The 14,210-nt window shown below is 34.1% G+C and overlaps 1 protein-coding gene across 1 annotated transcript in view; it reads left to right on the forward strand.

The window, feature by feature from the left end:
• The first annotated feature begins 6,183 nt into the window (after positions 1–6,183).
• elp2 (elongator acetyltransferase complex subunit 2) overlaps positions 6,184–14,210 on the forward strand; it is a 43,012-nt gene continuing 34,985 nt past the window's right edge. Inside the window, exons 1-7 of the mRNA XM_038288955.1 lie at positions 6,184–6,340; positions 6,475–6,553; positions 9,043–9,113; positions 9,282–9,423; positions 9,743–9,820; positions 10,012–10,076; positions 10,189–10,255. Coding sequence (XP_038144883.1) covers positions 6,209–6,340; positions 6,475–6,553; positions 9,043–9,113; positions 9,282–9,423; positions 9,743–9,820; positions 10,012–10,076; positions 10,189–10,255 — 634 coding nt within the window. The 5' untranslated portion in view covers positions 6,184–6,208. The remainder of the gene's footprint in view (positions 6,341–6,474; positions 6,554–9,042; positions 9,114–9,281; positions 9,424–9,742; positions 9,821–10,011; positions 10,077–10,188; positions 10,256–14,210) is intronic.

Genomic DNA, 14,210 nt, shown 5'->3' on the forward strand with positions numbered 1-14,210 from the left:
CACTAAAAACAGAGGTAGGATTTTCCCACCAAAAAACAAAACAAAACCCTCCTCTTATCCTGCAGCGACTTGTTACATGTGATCAAATGAATCCTCTGTTACATAAACAGCTACAGATGAAGAACGCAGCACTTGACACAGGAACAGCATAGAGCATGGGTCCTTCCCAAATCTTGTTTCCCCTGAGAATGAGGGAAAAGGGAAAATGGCATGGCAAACAGAGGCTATTTTCTACCCCGGAGGTGATGACAGCCAGCCTGTTTGGGTTTTGTAACGCAGATATGCACTGCAAGTCAGCACGGTCAGAAGTGAGCCAGAAAAAGGCTCAGTCACACATCCTCTGCTCCCCCATTTTCTCCTCATTTTTCTTCTCTCTGTCTGTGTATGTCTGTCATATTCCTTTGTTCAGGGCTTTACAGTTACAAATAATGCATCAAATGTGACATGTTGATCTATGAAATTCAAAATTTATGATTTCTTCTTTATAGTGATTACATTTCCGATTATGCATTGTTTTTTCAGTATAACAGGATGCTTTGCTGGCAGCTAGATCAGCTATGATCAGTCACCCTCAATCAAGTCTGGGAGTGGGAGTAACACACTCTGACAACGCTGTGTGTGTATGTATATAACCTTGGTTCTTGATGGAATATTTTTTACATAAGGGACACAGGGAACTTTACCATCCATTTCAGAATTTACTAGTATTTAACTGCTTTACTTTTTATTTCTACTTCTTTTTTCCTCTTCCTTCTAGAACAACCTCAAAGGAATCCTGTTATTATGAGCTTTACTTTAAATTGATTAAATTATTAATGCATTGTTGTAGCTTTTATGGTTTTAGGGAACATTCTCTATGTAAATTGAAGTTAACAAATACTAATCAGCTCTATCATTTTTTTCTTTATTAAGATGGAACAAACCCGTATCTAATGCAGGAATAACTCACCTGGTGAAATCACGATGACTTGAAAATTATTTAAGATACAATTTTCAGTTTTTAGACAATAACTTGTGATTTCTTACAAACTTTGAAGAACTGATATTTTAAGTAGCTCAAACCCGCATGACTTTATTTTTAGTTTTGTGATTATTTTGTGCCCCCTAATGGACTTTACTAGACAGTGCAGCTCACTGTCAACACTATTACCATTCTATAAACATGAGAATGAATCTCAATTAAATAGAACATAATTAAAAAGTTAATTCAAATCTTTTGTTATGGCTAATCTTTGACCTACAACAATCATTGGGATGGCTGTCAGCTTGACATTTCTCCAATCAGCAGCCACTGATTCGAGGAGGGTTGGGCCACAAAAGGTCATTGCTACAGAAGCTCGCTGTTCACAGACTGTTGTATGCAAGCATATTTATTTAATGCTAAGGCAGGAAAAAAAACACACAAACGGAGCGGCACAACCATGATGAGAGGGAAAGAGAGCAGACCGTGTTCAGATTCCACACATTAATTCATTAAAGAACCAAACATTTTTCTTTTTCATGTCCAATTGGTCAGAGGGAAAAGTGAAGAGGCAAAAAAAAAATCCACATTATTGTATGTCGTGTGTGATGTTTTTAAACTCTGTTATTGTTCAGGCAACCACATCATCTGCTGGTTTTAGTGAACCTTCATTTAGAAAATCCAAGTTTAATATACATCCTTCAGGAAATTTTAACTAGAAGCGGTATTGAACTTGGTGCTTGATACCTTTTTGAGTCTCTCACCCTGAGCTGTACAGCTGCAAGCATAATTTTCCTACTTGGTATCCTCCCTTTGTACTATTACCAACCAAACTTTAGCTTTAACAGACTAGATGAATTATAATGCAGCAAATTCACACCTTTATCATGTTTCGGTTAACTTTGTAATAAAGTAAATTTTTTTATCTGCTCTATACATCTCTATAAGCTGTTTTTTCTTTTCTTTTTTTATACTCTATTTGTCTAAAAAGACAACATCTCTGAATCTAAACACTTTACTCTGGCTTTATTCTGCTGCCAGAATGCTACCTCACACCTTTAATACAAGCCTAAGGACTGAAACGGAAGCTTTGTTCATTCTTTTACACAAAGACTGTACCAGGTTTATTTTTAGGAAGAATTTATATACACTAAAATAGTCCCCCTTTTATATCATTGACCAGGCAGTGTTTAATAATCATGCACTGTCCAAAACCAAAAGAAACAATCAACAACTGGTACTCTGCTTCCAGCAGAAGAAACATTTTATGCTGAAAATCATTTTAAAGATAAAATACCAGCAGCTGTGTTAGCCAGAATTTTACTGTAGTAAATACAGCTGTAGTGTACAAGACATAACGGTATAATATTTTACAAATTACTACCTTAACGCCTCAGAACAGTAGCCTGTTTATGGAAGATGATTATAGAACCCATATAGGACTATATATTGTAAGCGCGCATAATAAGTCTACATCAGTTAAAAGCACATTAAAACTGTAAAATGCAGTACAGATTTATTTTTTAATTCAAACTGAAGAAGATCAAAGTCTAAAACACAAAAGCATAATTTAGCTGTTATATGTACTTTAGGTTATATTGGTCTGTATCCATATGTTCTGTTTTAATGCATGGTAAGTAAATGATATGAGCCAATTAATTTTTTTTATATAGTACCAGCATGAATTTAAAACTACTTTCAACCCTGCTTTTAAGTTCTGTCCCTGACTTCGTGGCACATAATAATGTCTTAGTCCTTCCCTTGAGCAGGCAGAAATGGTGGGTACCAAATACGTTCTTGTCTTACATAGCCTAGATTGATTCATTTTCTTCTCTTGTGTTTCCCTTTTTGCATTTCATTTTCTCTAGTAAAGAGGGAAGGATAGGGTAGCGGGATACACTATTATCAAATACTCACTTACCTCTTTTCCATAGGATTTGGCGGATCAAGGGTCCCAGTCCAGACTTCTCTAAAATTACTAAGATTCTGTTTATAATGGTATTCATCTCTATACTTATTCAGTAGAAACCCATGTCTTGTATTTGTGGAACCATTATTTATCCTGCACTTGCTGCTATTGCACTTCTGGTTAGACCTAAACTGCATTTCGTTGCCTTGTACCTGTACCTGTGTAATGACAATAAAGTTGAATCTAAACTAATCTAATCTAGACCTGTGAAAAAGGTGAAAACTAACCAAGTTTTTTTTTCTTTTTATATTCCTTTTAAAATTTATGTTATTACATATTAAATTGCCATTGTCTTTGGAATAATGGAAGAAGATTCAGATCCTAGACCGATGGAATAACCACAGCATGTGGCTTACATATTACATATCCATCTGATTGATTATATATATATATATATATATATATATATATATATATATATATATATATATATATATATATATATATATATATATAAATAAACTACTATTTTTAGGTAAATCCGGATGTAGGTGCTTTGTGACATCACTGGAAAAATATAGGAGCAGAAATATCTTTCTGTCAGCGTCCATCTGATTTATAGCTCCAGCTCTGGACTCTGCGTCACTTTGACATTAACCAGCTGATCAGCTCATGTTATATCTCACATGAAATCCCCACAGCTCTGCGCTGATGAAAGAAGGCTACAATAATAAAGATGCATCAAAAGAGACTCGAATGGAGGAGCTGCTCCTTTACCTGATGTCCTGCCTTAGACACAGCGTTGAAATAATGGGAGAACATAACTGACTGGAGCAGACCGTGACCTAGAATGATTTATTTAAATAAACAAGAGAGTGCATGACTCATCCTATGTTCTATCTGTATGAGGACTTAGAAAAAAGGACTGATGAGAGGAGAGAGAAGGCAGCTTGAGCAACAGAAAGGTAGAATCCATATTAAAGAGTTTCAGGGGAATTTTCTTAAAACAGACACCGTGTGCAACTCTACAGGGATAACTGTTTCAATACATTGGACTTTATATAGAGTATCAGAGTAAAGGGGCCTAAAAAGACTATGTCAGACTTCTCAGATTGATTTTTTTTGCGGATATTGAAATCCATGTATCATTTCCTTCCATTTGCCAAACAAATGTTCCTGTTGGTCACTCATCTTACAGCCTGGTTTACATGATTTACTTTTTAGAATTCCTTTTTGAAGTTAGAATCTAGACACTTACTTTCTCTGTGTAAAAGTGAATTCTGACCATGCTGCACTAAAGGTCAGTTTTAAGACCAGCCTGTGCTAATTAGTCTTATTGAAGAGTTTTAATTTTTTTATTTGATTTAATTTGTTTATACCTTTGTGCCTCATTTACATGGAAATACTTCATAGTTATCTCACCACTGCAATTGTTCCTTAGAAAAGGATCTTCAGTAAGGAGAAATGCTTGCACGAATACAATGTTATGCCAAACAGCAGTACTCTGATGGTTTCCCTCACTGTTTGTTTTCGATGATGATAATGTGGGGGATAAAAGAAGAAGAAAACTTAACCATAATTATATATATTGTATATATCTGTTAGCTGTTGGATAAAGTCATAGAATTCAATCAAAAATTTTATTTTTTTGCCTATTTTGTATTACCTAAGAGGCATCTAGGCAATGGGGATTAGATATAAGAAGGTTTTGAAACTCACAGAGAAATGGAGAAAATAAAAATATAAATAAAAAATCCCCTAGTCTTGTCATAAATTGCACCTATTTGTGTGTTTATTTCTTATAAATTGTTTGCTCTTTGGTAATTCATATGTTATCCCACTAACTTCTGTGTTTCCTTTATGCCTTTTTGAGTTACTGATTCTTTTAATAAAATTATTTGCTGTCTATATCTTATTGCCGATTTGATCCTGCTCTGCTGTTACACAGGGGTAGTGTCATGCATTAATACCTATAATTCTTGATAATTTTTTAAATGGGTCACATTTAAAGTAATTTATAGCAGTTGAATGTTTTGGTGATTTTATAAAAGGTAAACATTTTCATAATTACAAAAAGAAAGGAACATTTAAAAAAAAGATATGAATTTTTTTCTTGCAATTCTGCAATTCTCGTTTGTATTATACACACTGGATTATAAAGTGTGGTGTGCCAAATGCTGGTCTGTTACAGGAATATATGTTTTTTTTAAGCTTTTAGAGCTTAAGGTAGATGCGCAAAGCAAGATTGGTTAAATCCACTAAAAATGCATATATTCTCTTTTGGAGTCTATACGTTGTAGCGGTATCTTTCAATTGCAGTTTGTTTGATATTTGCCTCTTACAGCTGAATACATGGCATTTTTGTACATTGATTGAACTTTATTAATCTCACTGGATAAATTTTGCTCTGCATTTCACCCATCACCTTGGGGAGCAGTGGGCTGCCATTATGCAGCACCCGGGATCCAAAGTGGAGACTGTGGGAATCAAACCAGGTATTGCCAACCTTCTGTGGTTAGTGCACTGCCCTAACCACTAGTCCATCACTACCCATTCTTCATAGCAAAATAGCTCAAACACACTCAGACTAAAGGGGAACCTTCAGAGGTGGTTAGTAACTTGTTACATTTACTTTTCTAATTTACTGGTGGAAATAAAGAATTTTCTACTGGTAAATTTACTGCATTCTACTTTATACTTGAGTAAAAACATAATTAAGCGTCACTTGGGGGAAATTGACTAATTGTTAGTAACTTCACTCAGTAAAACAAACATGTTTTTGACGAAAATGCACCAGAAGGAAACATAACTACTATTATGTTTAGCCTTTTTGTGTACTCAAGACTTATTGGTTTAATCTAATGTTTGATCTGCTATATCTGCCATGCCATTCGAATGTCATGTGAAAATACAAATAAAAACAATATGTAAATTACACTAGTCTAACCTATAGATAACATAGTGTATTTGCCGATTTTGTGAGTCTTATAATTCAAAAAATGTATTTGGAAAAGTCTTTCTTCCACCAAAAAATTGTATTGTGCAATTAATATCCATCTATCTGTCCATCTATCTGTCTATCTATCTATAAATATATATATACTTTGGATCTGCAGTGACAAGAAAGGTAAAAAAAAAATCTAGCACTTGCTAAAAATAACTTGGAAAAATATTTTAAAACATTATATTTATATATATATATATATATATATATATATATATATATATATATATATATATATATATATATGTGTGTGTGTGTTTGTGGAACTATTAGTCCTGAGAAGTTGTTTATACTCGGAGTCTTTTCATGTAACTCTAAGGCTTCTCTAGCCAAGATGGCGGCGTCCGTAATACAGACATGCCATGTAGCATGCAGCGCAAACAGGACTCCTAATGTTGTTTCTTGGGGCCGTGGAGGAATTATTGCTTTTGGGACGTGTAATTCAGTGGCTCTGTATGACCCCCAGGTGATGATATGTTTAAAACCTGTCGGTTGATTAGTCTTGTGTTCGTTGCTAGTTGGTGATGCTACTAGGGTTCGAGTGCAGTGTGGGTTTAAACTGTTTAGAGAAGCACTCAAATTGCATTCTTTTTACTTAAGGAGAGAAGAGTTATCGCTTTGCTGAACGGACACAAGGGAAGAGTGAACGCTCTCCAGTGGGTTCACCAGAAGGATCATGGTGAGTGTGAAGAAGTAAAGCAAGGTTCAAGACAGCTTTAAGAGTATTACCAACTACAGTAAGAATACGTTAAAGAATTATCCAAAAGGTTGGTCAATGAAGGCAGAGATGCCATTAAATGACTCCTTTCATAGAGAACTTACCTCTCTATGCAAGAACTGTCTTTTTCAGGACTGGTCATCAAGGCACACTTCCCTCCAGGTTTGAGATGTTTCTTTGCTTTAACACACCTGACTCTGATAAATGCAGTTCAACTAAGTCTGTTAATTAGTCACTGGAATGGAAAGCAGCGCTGCTAAAGCAAGGCATGCAGTGTTATAAGGAGCAGGGTTGGAAAACACTGACTTAATGGAACTAAACATGACAGAAGTATGTGAACATTTATTGTCATTTATCAATTAAAGAACAGCACACACTCCTGCATCTGCACAGATGAACTGTTATGTACATTTCTTCTATCAGTCTGACTCTGGCAATTTATAACTTTTTAACGTTACATGCTATTCCCATGGAATGAAATGTATACTATTGGCACAATAATAAAACAAAACATACATAGTTAGATTTGTTTAAAGGAGAAAAGCCACATTTCTTTCTAACCCTGCATTTATTGTATTTTCTATTCCACATGTAGAACAACGCCGAAGTTTTCAAATGCTTATTTGGGGAAGATCAAGGCTTTATTCTCAGCTCTATTAAGTCAGAGAAAGTTTTCTCTCTCACACTTTCCCTGGCAATTTATCATGATTACTTTAAGATTATTTTTTTTAGGTGATGGTGGCCTTTATTGAATAAGCTTTTAAAGTTTTCACATAATATTTTGTTTTTTATAGCATCCATAGACTTAACATAGCATCAGGTTGAGGTCTTGATTTAGTTTTTTTCTATACTTTTATTCCTCCCTTTCTTTTGTTTATTAACTACCTTGTTTCAGTTTTCAGACAGATGACTGTGCCTCTGAAGAGCAATACACACACGTCAGCATTTGTCAATAGCACAACAAACTTTCTTTTACCTTCTTTAAATGGTGGACATGGTAGTGATTATTTTAAGACCTTCTCTAATTAGGAATCTTGACAAACCAGAGCATTGTGGCCTCTATAGCTCGTTTTTTTCTGCTCTGCAAAGTCTCTTTTTCTTTTGTGTGGAAAATTTGCTCCAAAACCATTAGTATAGCCATACTTCTTAGGGTAAAAAATATATGATATATTAATGACCCATTTATTTCTTCTGGTAGGCCACGCCACCTGCTGTTACTAATGGATAACTACATTTGCTCAGATCCAAGGATCATTTCTTTTTTTCTTTGCATGTCTGTTAATATATATATATATATATATATATATATATATGAATATATATATATATATATATGAATATATATATATATATATGAATATATATATATATATATATATATGAATATATATGAATATATATATATATATATGAATATATATATATATATGAATATATATATATATATATATATATGAATATATATATATATATATATATATGAATATATATATATATATATATATGAATATATATATATATATATGAATATATATATATATATGAATATATATATATATATATGAATATATATATATATATATATGAATATATGAATATATATATATATATATATGAATATATATATATATATATATATATATTCATATATATATATATATATATATTATATATGAATATATATATATATATATATATATATATATATTCATATATATATATATATATATATTATATATATGAATATATATATATATATATATATATATATATTCATATATATATATATATATATATATATTCATATATATATATATATATGAATATATATATATATATATATTCATATATATATATATATATGAATATATATATATATATATATATATTCATATATATATATATATATATATATATATATATATATATATATATATTCATATATATATATATATATATATATTCATATATATATATATATATATTCATATATATATATATATATATATTCATATATATATATATATATATATTCATATATATATATATATATATATTCATATATATATATATATAATAAATCCTCTGATTCATGTAAAAAGTACAAGGTTCTCTGGTCCTGCATATGTAATAATGTACAATAGTTGCAATCCAATCAGACCTGATTACGGTGTTTCAACGCATTGTTTAAGGTTTACAAGCTAATAGATAATCAGGGTTATTTTTGCAAAATATCTTTGTTTTTCACAGTCTTAACTGTGTTAAAGGCTTATTTCTTATTGATGGTATAGCACAATGGACTCCAGCTTATTTGAAATTAACTCAAAACCCGTCCATGATTGATGAACAATAATTGTTTCTATAAGGTTATTGCTGATGTCTTTTAAATGAAACAAGTACTTCTTTAAAACAACCAGAATAATCTAATTGTGTTGAGTTTGTTGTTGCAGAAACAGAGTGTCATGTTGTCTCAGGAGGTTCCGACAATAGGGTCATCCTTTGGGAAGCTCAAGATGAGACGGTAACATGCTTCCCATTACAATTGACCTTGGTGTCAGATGACTGTTTTTAGATTTAAAATATATAGTGCTTGACATTTCCTTTGTAGTATTAACTGTATTTTTAAGATGCATACTTTTTAGTAAATAATGGAAAAGTTGAATCATTTTGTGTGTGTGTAATTCCCCAGTTTGTCCAGGCAGTGGAGTGTAAGGGCCACACTGGTCCTGTCAGCGCTGTGGATGCTATCTACACAGAAGACTCTGAGGTGCTTATTGCTTCTGCTTCATCTGATTCTACAGTGAAGTTGTGGCTCTGCAGTGACAAGAAAGGTAAGAAACAATGCATCACATGATATATGCACACACACACATATATATATATGCCATGTTTCAGCTGGAGGTTTTTAGGTTGATTAAAAGAAAGCTGTGATATTCTCTGATTCCTGTTATCTCTTTGTTTGCAATTTTTTAAAAACAAATGGAGAAAGTTGTAAATTATCTTTGGTATTTATCAAATATTAAATGTCTAAAACAGGCATATTCTGTTTAGCACTGGAGCATTGCAATCATTGTCTTAAAACACAGTTTTTAACTGACAGTGTCACTGTAGCACATCTGAAATGTTTCCATGTGGATCTGTCCTCCTCAGCCGAGTGCCTCCATAATGTATCATTTGGGAGCGGTTTCATGATGGATGTGTCTCTAGCTCTGTTGCCAGGCACCAGAGGTAAGCATTAGCTGCTCCTTCAACATCCTTTAAGTTGCACACTCATTTGTTCCTTTTATATCATTCATCTCAGTATCAGCTGTAGTTCTGCTCACTTGTTGATGCTGTGCTTCTCTTCTGCTAATGAAATCTTGGATTCTGATATCAGTATAAACCTGTGCTTTTCAAATGTTTTTCCTTTATGTTTGAAGTTCCCATACTTGCCTGTGGGGGTGATGATTCTCGGGTGCACCTATACGTGCAGGAGAGCGGTCAGGTGAGCTTGAGTCACTATGCCCTCAGAGTTAGCTTGGTCATCCTTCCTTTGCTGATTACTGAATCTGAGTTCGTAAAGTTTGAAGCTAATCGCTGAATCTGCTTTATTTCAGCTCCAGAGAACAATGTCACTGCCAGGACATGAAGACTGGATTCGTGGCGTTAAATGGGCATGTACAGGTTAGTTTTTAAGAGCAATCAACGTGTTAGAAACTTGGAGTCAGTTTACTGTTTCCTCACAAGCATGTTAAAAGGAAAATTAGTAATTTTTAAGAGGTTTATATGTTTATAGGTCTCCCTCGAAAAAGAGATTTTATCTCAAGGGACTTCCTGGTAAAATAAAGGTTAAATAAATAAATAAATATTATTGAAATATACATCATCACTAGTAAAGTATGTAAAAGCATTAAAACTGCTGTTACACTAACCTACAAGTGTGAGGCATCAGGAAGTTCTATATTGCTGGAATTTTAGTACCACTTTTCTTAGCTGCAATTCTCGATAAAGAATGAGTTATTTGGTCTATTCCATTAAGATATGACCACGTCATTGCTTTAAAATAAAAAAAATTTAATTAAAGCCGAGAGGATAAGTTAATTGTCATCTGCATCCTCCAAGCCTCACGTCTTCTACTATTTGAATTAATGCTGGCTAGTTAAAGTACAAAATTCTCTTATTCATTGTGTTGCACTGTCCTTACTTCAGCAGGATAGTGGTTTTCATGACAGAAATGTTATTAGAAGAGAAGGTGCAGCTCATCCTTAGGCTTGTTGCCTCATACATATTTTATCTCGGTCACTTGGTGATTTTAAAATCTAGTGACTCCACTGACCTCGAAGGAAGGCTACAACCTCATCATATCCCCTATGGGCTGGCCAGCACTACGAGTTGCCAAATTGATTATGAAACCTTTGAGCACTGCAGCTACCGTCTGCATGGGAATCTCCCGCCGCTCTGTTTGCACCATGACTTGAATGGAAATTAGTATCTTCTGTCCCCCCCCCCCTATATTAGGGCCAAAATTTATGCTAAAGTTGGATAAATTTCATATGTTAAAGGTGCTATAGGAAAAAAAAAATGTTTACCATATTAACTAAAACTGTAATTATGTCCTGACTGTTACATATGAAGCAAGTATTTGGCTGTAAAGAATCAAAGTCCTGTGTCTTCTTTCAGTGGTCAATGCAGAACAACTCATTCATGGTCAGAAGGAACGCTAAAAGGATATCTTAGCTGTGTTCATCACAATCTTGTTCAGACCCCTCTCCACCCGCAGCCACTACCATCATTCAAGCAAGCTCAAAAGTGCCAGTGTACCAGTACTGCATCTGTGCACCAGTCTAAAGCATGGATGCCTGTCCCCCACAAGTGTTATTAGTCAGTGCTGCGCTACAGCAGAGCAGCAGAGAACCAGGGGAGGAGTTCTTTAAATTTTATATCAAGTCCCTTGTTTTCTTTAAACATCCTACAGCAGCTTTAAATCAAGTATGCACAGATTATGAGGACATATATGGGTGTAGATGGGATGAAAAGAAAGAACTCAGTTTGTAGGTAGGTTTCAGCTACTTCTTCAAACCTTTTGGCTGGGCCAAATAAAATAGCTTAATGTCACAAACAGTAGCTCTAGCATGTGGGGGGGGGTTGCTTTTTCAGTCATTTAAAGCCAATTAGGAGTAAACATTATTTCCCTTGTCACCACTCCATGCCGCTTTGGCAGACCTTCAGGCAGAAACCATAACAAATAATGGTTTGTGTCTTCATCAACGTGTTAGTGCTTTGATTGACTTGATTTACGGCTTGGCATCTTTCTGTATAGCAACTGAGGAATTTACAACATTATCATAATGTCTTTTGGTCTTTGGCTGGAATAAAGCTGGCCTAGTCTCCAGAGAAAATAGCTGACATGCATTATGTATAAAGACAGGGCCTTGCAGCAGAAAATCAGCATGTGCTTTGTCTGCCACCTGTCTGTGTGTGGGCTTGTTGTCCTGCTGCCTTACTGGCTACAACTCTGTTAGATGCTAACCTCTCATTGATCCCGGATGGAGCAGCTGTTTCAAATCTTCAGATATACCTTAGAGTATGATGATAATTATAAGCAGAAAATACAGGGTAATTCCCTTTTTGTTTAACATTACCAGTGAAGTCGTTATCTTTACTTAAGCTGAATTATCATGTCATTTCTTTAATTAGACCGCCTCCTGTCCATGACTTTAAAATTTAACTGAACAAATCTGTTGCTATTAATGCAACTTAGAGAAAAGATTAAATATATAGAATACTTTATGAACAGAATAAAAACTTAATCTGTATTTTGATGTATTTGATTGAAAATAAGCCATTTAATTTCTTAAATCTGTTTAAATTCTTAATGGTTAATTTAAATTAGTTTATTTGCCAGAGGAAGAATAAAATTGTGTAGTTCTCATTAGAAATGGGGAAATTAAGAATACTATGATAAGAATTCAAACTTAAGACCAAAAATTTGTTAATAGTTCTGCTCTTTGTTCGTGACAGTATAGGTACATGGTACAACACTTTATTCCACATACCTACAGGAAGAGTTGTTTCGTAATGTTTTATAACTTAATGAATAAATTGATAACTTTATTCTACTTTAATCTAATAAATTTCCAAGTTTAATACATACAAACACTACATACAATAAATAATATATATGTACAGTTACCTTTTATCTTTAATATATTGCTTATGTAAAAGTGGGTAAAAAGAAGTGAAGGTTTAAAGGTATAGTGGAGGATGTTCTTTTTCCGGGTGGATCATAAAAATAAGTGGTCCTCCTAATTGTCAATCATTCTGGTGATAGGTTTATGTAAGGCCCTCCTACGTGCTCATCCCCATTTTCACTTAACGATGGTGAGACTGACATAGTGGAAAAATTTTAAATCTTCTTTTGGAAAGCAAGTTTTTACAAGCGATGCAAACAGCAACTTTTTGACAGAGCTTGCATGCAGAGAAATGTCATAAAAGGAGTAGAAATAGACTCGTGCATACGTTCAATATGGGTTCTGTCTTGGGAGTGTGTAAAGGGTTTTGCATGTGCATTTTTTCTTTTTTTTAGAAGTTAATAGGGCGGGTCTATTCAAAAATTTGTGAAAATCCTCCACTGTACCTTTAATCATACCTCTTCTCCTATCTTTAGTTCTTAACACCAACAATCTTCCCATTTCCAATTTAACTTATGAGTTTGTACTACTTTAATTGATCCATTGAGTGAATTAGTTATGTATGTACATATAAAGATATACACCTTACATGTCCTTACACATATTTATTCAATTACCCATAACATACCCATAACTGATATGACCTAGCCTCACGTAGTCCGACTCAATTCTAGTCAGAATATGAGTCTGATGCTGCTCCATAGAGCTGTGATTATGGGGCGTGTTTCTAACGAACCAGGAAAAAAAATGCCTCTGCACTCAATTGGATAGACCTACAACCAATAAGAGCAACGGAGTGCCTGACGTTTGTTAAGCGACGCATAGTTGTTGTCCACAAAAATCAAAGCGTGCAGTTGCACGCCTATAATAAGAAGATGAGACTTGATCGCGTTTCTCTGTTCCTCTTTTAAAATTAATTTGCTGTCGATATCTTCTAGAACAGACCTAATAGCAGAATCTACTCACCTAAACTCTCCAGCGGCAGCCATTGTTGTTGTCACCCAAGCGCGCATTGGTCACGTGGTTGATTACGTTACTCTTGATCATCTGTCCATCATCGTATAAAGCCCGCCCTGACAATTTGATTGGATCGCCTGACAGTGGGCGATAATACTGGCGCTACTATGGAGCAGAGCCAGACCGAACTTCCCCAACCTCAAACTTTGTGGGCGGGACTAAGTTCGGAATGGCACCCAGGCTAGATATGACCCCCAACCATAACAAAAGTATGCACAGAGACTAAGAGTACCTGTTAATGTTCACCACCCTTCTTCCATATAAATCGCTTTTAAGAAAATCAGTTTGATTCTTTTGCTAGACATGCTCATGGTTGGACATTGCTTTAATTCCTTACTGAGTTTGTTCCATACTTTCATTTATTTCAGTAGTGGTAAAAGAAGGTGAAGCATGAAGCTCGTTACAAACTGTGACTATGAACAACAGTGTTT

Source organism: Cyprinodon tularosa, unplaced genomic scaffold (assembly GCF_016077235.1).
Source record: "Cyprinodon tularosa strain WSP-4 unplaced genomic scaffold, ASM1607723v1 ctg26, whole genome shotgun sequence".
NCBI lineage: Eukaryota > Metazoa > Chordata > Actinopteri > Cyprinodontiformes > Cyprinodontidae > Cyprinodon > Cyprinodon tularosa.